Source organism: Nematolebias whitei, chromosome 22, assembly GCF_014905685.2.
Source record: "Nematolebias whitei isolate Nwh7 chromosome 22, NemWhi1, whole genome shotgun sequence".
Classification (NCBI taxonomy): Eukaryota; Metazoa; Chordata; class Actinopteri; order Cyprinodontiformes; family Rivulidae; genus Nematolebias; species Nematolebias whitei.
Genome location: NC_056519.1, coordinates 4,276,250 through 4,282,389, shown reverse-complemented (window position 1 = coordinate 4,282,389; position 6,140 = coordinate 4,276,250). Strand labels below are relative to the sequence as shown.

General features: G+C 44.5%; 1 protein-coding gene across 1 annotated transcript in view; it reads left to right on the top strand.

Annotated features, from left to right (window-relative positions):
- The window catches only part of utp20 (UTP20 small subunit processome component), a 34,188-nt gene that overhangs the window by 4,238 nt on the left and 23,810 nt on the right, over positions 1 to 6,140 (top strand). The window contains exons 8-18 of the mRNA XM_037696138.1: positions 474 to 629; positions 714 to 866; positions 956 to 1,090; positions 1,168 to 1,245; positions 1,312 to 1,490; positions 3,522 to 3,641; positions 3,766 to 3,854; positions 3,949 to 4,042; positions 4,116 to 4,266; positions 4,374 to 4,436; positions 4,796 to 4,963. Of these exons, the coding sequence (XP_037552066.1) occupies positions 474 to 629; positions 714 to 866; positions 956 to 1,090; positions 1,168 to 1,245; positions 1,312 to 1,490; positions 3,522 to 3,641; positions 3,766 to 3,854; positions 3,949 to 4,042; positions 4,116 to 4,266; positions 4,374 to 4,436; positions 4,796 to 4,963 (1,386 nt within the window). The remainder of the gene's footprint in view (positions 1 to 473; positions 630 to 713; positions 867 to 955; positions 1,091 to 1,167; positions 1,246 to 1,311; positions 1,491 to 3,521; positions 3,642 to 3,765; positions 3,855 to 3,948; positions 4,043 to 4,115; positions 4,267 to 4,373; positions 4,437 to 4,795; positions 4,964 to 6,140) is intronic.

The following is a 6,140-nucleotide window of genomic DNA, read 5'->3' as shown; positions in this document are numbered from 1 at the left end:
TTAAGCTTGACTTTTTCTTCTTATAGCTTTTAGCTAGTGTTTAGCTATTTTTAACTCTTACCAAGACATTTGCTACTTTTAGCTTTAAGCTTGACTTTTTCTTCTTATAGCATTTAGCTAGTGTATTTTTTGCTATTTATCTTTTACCAAGACATTTGCTACTTTTGCTTTTAAGCTAGATATTTTCTTCATAAGTTTTAGCTAAGGCTTTGCTACTTTTAGTTATTAGCTTTTTGTGTCGCTACTTTTACGTTTAGCTACCTTTTTTGTACTTTAACTGTTTTTTGCAGCTTTTAGCTTGAATTTTAACAACTTTTTTGGTTAGGATTTTGCTACTTTTAGCTTTTACTTGGTTTTTGACTTTTTCCTTTTAGTCACACTTTGTCGTCTTTAGCCAACCTTTTGCTACTTGAATCTTTTTTGTAGTTTAATCTCAGCAACGGTGTTTAAATCTTATGTAAAATGTGTTCCAGGTCCTTCCGTTGGTATTGCGTAAGCTCGGCCCCACAACGTGCCGTGAGGTCTGCTTGCCCTGGAACGCTGTCAGGGACGCTCTGGACCACATGACCCAGGCTGCTGCCGAGCACGTCGACAAAGAGCACTTCCTGGTTTGGTGGGAATCTCTTCAGGTTGGTTTCCGCTCAAATTTGTTCGACCTTTGGCATTTGAATATTTTGACGTCGGTGTCTTGGTTGGTCGTCTCTTGCGGGCAGGTCTGTGTGGAGGAAGTCCTGGCTGTGGTGGAGGTGAAGGGAGAAGACGCAGACATGGCGATGGAGCAGCTGGAGAGGCTGCTGTTTATTCTCCACACGCTGGTGGCCCACAGGGGTGGAGCCAAAGTCACCAAGCCAGAGTTGGTCTGCCAGGTCAGAGGAGACTTCAGACCGATGATGTTTGACTCGTCCTGACGGTGTTCCCCTCTGAAGTAAATTTTTCCACGCTCTTGAACCTTCAGGTGGCTCTGCGGCTGATTGACAGCTCGTCTTTATCCGCCTCCTGCTCCCGTCTTCTCCTTCAGATCTCCTCCTCTCTGCTGCTCGGGGAGAAAGTCGGCCTCCCTGAAGAGCTCGTTCATAAAACCGTCCAAAAGGTGCGTTTCCTCTGACAGAAGACTCGACCTCGCCTGGTTTAACACTAACGAAAAGACGCTCTCCTTCTCTTGGTCAGGTGTTTAGCAGCGCACTGGATCATGATCTGATTCTGGAGTTCACCAAGGAGATGTTCACCATGAACCAGTTTGAACAGGTTAGTTCACACTACAGCGTGCAGGGTTTGGGTTCTGCTGGTCTCTGATAACCTCCTCTTCTGTAGCTCTTCCTCCCCAGCCTGCTGCGCTTCGTCACCGGGCTGTTCGGACGCGGCGACGCCCCTTTTCGCCACAGCGCTCTCGACGTGCTCGTCTGTCTGATTCTCGCCAAAGCTCCGCCCCCTACGGTTGGCTCCATGGCCTTTGAAACCTACCCGCTCCTTTTCACCAGACAGACCACAGGGTGAGTTACCGCTTTAAAACTGGGCTGCAACTACCGTATTTTTCGGCCTATAAGTCACGTTTTTTTTTTTTTTGCATAATTTACATGCACTGCGACTTGTAGACCGAAGCGACGTATTTATGGATTTTTTCCCCCATATTTATAAACCAATTTTTGTCTGAGATATGACCGTTTTCATTCAATCTGATAGGGGGGGGAGAAGAAAAACAGTACTATTTTCAGCCACTAGATGGCAGCAGAGTAGTAGCAGTAAGGCATGCCGTTGTATCATGTAATAGGTAAACGTGGCTGTAATGACAAATTCATAAAAGTTCAAGACAAAAACAACTGGACTTTATTTATTATACTTTATTATTTTTGTCTTGACCTTTTTTCAATTTACCATTTCCTGAATGACGAGAATCTTCACTTAACGCAGTCGGCTTGCTGTATTCCCCCACCTTCATTCTGCTCGCTGCTTGGAGCTCAGCGTCAGTTTGCTGCACCGCCCCAACGAAATGCAGCTAATTTGACCATTCAAGTGCATTTATCAAGTAAAAGTTCAGCTGAGACACATCTTCGTTATAGTTTCGAGCAAACAAATAAATGTTTTAGGTGCTTTTCTTGTTAAATTTCGAAGAAACGAGCAGCGTTCCTCCTCCTTTTTTCCTCTGTCTGCGCGCTCCCGGAGCACGGAGGAAGCGATTATTTTTGAAATACAGCTGATTTGACCGCTAAAGTCCTTTTATTAAGCAAACGTTAGACTGAGACACGCCTTTGCTATAAAGTCGAGCAAGCAAATAATTGTTTTTAGGTGTTTATTTGTTAAATTTCAAAGAAATGAACAGCGGCTCGTCCCTCTGCGCGTTCACGCTTACGCGAATCTGCTTTTGAAATGCAGCTGATTTGACAAAGTGCATTTATTAAGCAAAGGTTAGACTGAGACACCTTTTAATATAATTTCAAGCAAACAAATAATTGTTTTTAAGTGTAAATCTTGTTAAATTCTTGTTAAAGTCCTCCCTGTGCACGCTCCCGCGGCTATCATTTGGCAGCCAATCGATTTTTTGCACAACACCGGCCCACATTGTCAGCAATGACACACAATAGGTGTGACGTAAACGGCGAAGCGACTTATTTATGGATTTTTCCACCTTTTTTAAGACATATTTGGACTGATGCAACTTAAAGGGTGGTGCGACAAGTACGACAGAAATTATGGTATTTGGAGCGGACGTGGGCAACATGTGGCCCGAGGGCCAAACGTTGACCTCGGACAATCTCCATCCGGCCCCGAAATTCTTAAAAAGAAACGGCTTCAAAAGAAGTTGATGACAAACGGCGTTCTTTCAATGAAACTTAAGGAAGTTTCAATTAAACATTTTGGACAAATACATTAAAAACATTTGGATCAAGATAGCTCAAAACTTTTCTTTACACTGTTGTTTCCAAAACTAGACTGAACCTTAAAGACTCCACAAAGCAAACTTGTCTTTTTACTACTTTTAGCATGTTACAAAATGTTTAGCTAATTTTAGCTTTTAGCTATCGTTTTGCTACTTTTAGCATTTTACAAAAAAATTAGCAGCTTTTAGCTTCCATTCTGCTAGTTTCAGTTTTTTACTGTTTTGCTAATTTTAGCTTTTTGCTACTGTTTTGCATGTCCTAGCATGTAGTTACTTTTTTGAACTTAAGTTTTTAGCTGCTTATTTGGAAAGTCACTGTAAATCTTATGTTCTTCTAGTTTTAGCTTTAAGCAAATGCTTTGCTACTTTTAGCTTTTAGCTTTTGTTCTGCTAGTTTTAAATCTTAGACACTGTTTTGCTCATCCTTGCGTTTAGCTACATTTCTGTTAATTTCTGTTTTCTTTAAGAGGCTAGCTTCGCTGCAGCTCTGTCGCTCTGGAGACGGGTCGAAGACGCCCGTGACAAAATTCACAAATTAATTTAAAACTCGACGACAGGAAGTTGAGAACTGCGGCGAACGTTGCGAGATATTCTGGAAACTCCACCTTGACTGTTAGAAATCAACTTGTCTTTGTGTTTCCAGCAGTAACGAGGCGAGCGGTTCGGTACCGGAGCTGGTTCTGTCACTGATCAGACCTCCAGAGGAGCCGCCCGTCACGGACCTGTCGCTGCCTTGGGCGGCGCTGGTGCTGCTGCCGCACCTCCGGTACCACCTCCATTACGCTCATGAGCTGCGTTACATCAGTGAAGAGACGCAGCTAAATATGTGACGAACTCGTTTCTGCTGAATTTTTCAACGCCTCTTTGTTGCTCTTTGTTTTTCCGTTCAGCCCTCTGCCTCCAGCTGACGTCGTTCCTGCCGTGGCGTCTTTCCTCGGCCGTCTTCTGCGTGAGGTTGAGGAAGACAAAATGGGACGAGGTTCTTAAAAATACAACAAATAAATGCAGAAACTCTCAGGGACAAGACTCAACAAGTGTGTGGACTGAACTGGATTGATGTTTTTTTTTTCTAGCTGCTTTGTTTGTAGCCAGACAGGCTCTGAGCTGCCTCCTCTCTCTGGACGGTTTTGTCCTGGTCTCTGTGGACAAGATCAACTCAGTCCTGCGGTAAGGTTGTAACCTCTGAATCGTTCAGAATCTGTTCCTCCTCTTCAACGTGTTGAACTCCTCATCGCTGCAGGAAGTTTCCCACCGACCTGTCGGCGCTGCTGCTCGCAGACCTGTACTACACCCGCCTGGCGCTCAGCGGCGCGTCGGACCACCTGTCCCACAATGCAATGCTGGAGCTCTTCAGCATGCTGCACGCTAACTTCTCCTCAAACATCCCAAAGGTTTGCCTCCTCTGAAAGAAACACCAAACTCCCTAACCTGACGGCAAACATCTGGACGTCAGAAGAATTGGTTTTCAGTTTTGACGATGACTTCTTGGTTCTCGCAGATCCGCCTGCTGACCCTGAGGATCTTCTCTCAGTTTGAGGCTCAGCTTCCACCGCAACCTGAGGTATTAAAGTCGGTCTCCTTCAGAATAAAGTTGCATTTGATTGTGTCGCACATTTCAGCTTAAACTCAATCTGCTTGAAAATACAAAGTACCGATTTTAAGTACATGTTGAAACATGTAAGGTCACATTAAAAAAGCTGCTTAAATCGGGGGCTCACGACTGCACTTAAAGAAAAGTGGCGCAGGCTTAAAGAGGTTAATCCAGATGGACCCATTTTTTTCTCATCTTAAGGGCAATTTAATAAATAGAGATTTAATTGATGTGTAGGCAGGGAATAAATTGCTGGATTATTGGATGGTGTTTCTAACCTGATGCATCTTAGTTTATAAAATCACTTATTATATGTTTGTTCCATCCAGGGTGAGGAAAGCGTGGAGGCTCAGTCGGTGTTTGCCATCTGCCTGCTGGCGGAGCAGGTCCCTGCTTCGGTGCAGGACTACAAAGAGAAGCTGCTTCACCTGCGGAAGCTGAGGCATGACCTGGTGCAGCGCAGCCTGCCGCAGGGCCCCCCCGGCACCTTCCAACAGGTACAGAGGCGAGCCCGACCGATATGGAAACTTTAGCTGTCGCCTATATCGGGCGGGGAAGCCTAATGCCGATAACCGATATATTGGTGGAAAATTTGTCCCTAATAATATAAGTAAACAGTCTGTCTAACGTGTGTTCATATTTTCTATCCTCCACTATTCACCGTAAAGTTATCAGTCATGTTACAAAAATATAAATTAAACAAAGAAACGCCCTTTCCTGTTCGTTTAAACAGTGATTTCAGACATACGATGCATTTCATTGAGGACGACAAAGATAACGTCACTAACACTGAGATATATTTTACCTCTACGTTAGATTTATTGTTCTGGATAAAGATTTACAAGACAACAGCTTATGCTAGGTTATCTAAACGTTAGCTTGTTAACTTGAGAGGCATGTAGCTAATGGCAAGTGGGTTGGAGGATTGAAGAGATTACTGTTGATGTTTTTTTTATTTTACAGATCAGTTACAATAAACTTATGATGCTCTGTTCAGCTAAATACGCTGCACAGTATTACTCGCTGCTTCACTTGTGCTGAAAGTGAAAGTTAAAGTGAAAGGCCATGACTTGAAAGTAGTTCTTATGTGCCCTCTGCTGGATACATTGCAGAATTACACCTTTTGCCAATGAGGACACGGCTTATTCCCAGTGTTTATATCGGTGCATAATGGTACAATTATCATCAATACCGATATGTCCCCAAACGCCTATATCGACCTCTGCCGATACATTGACCTCTGCCGATACACCGACCTCTGCCGATACACCGACCTCTGTTGATACACCGACCTCTGTTGATACACCGACCTCTGTTGATACACCGACCTCTGTTGATACACCGATCTCTGTTGATACATCGACTTCTGTCGATACACCGACCTCTGCCGATACACCGACCTCTGTTGATACATTGACCTCTGCCGATACACCGACCTCTGCCGATACACCGACCTCTGTTGATACACCGACCTCTGTTGATACACCGACCTCTGCTGATACATCGACTTCTGTCGATACACCGACCTCTGCCGATACACCGACCTCTGCCGATACACCGACCTCTGTCGATGCACCGACCTTTGCCAATGCACCGACCTCTGCCGATACACCGACCTCTGCCGATACACCGACCTCTGCCGATGCACCGACCTCTGCCGATGCACCGACCTCT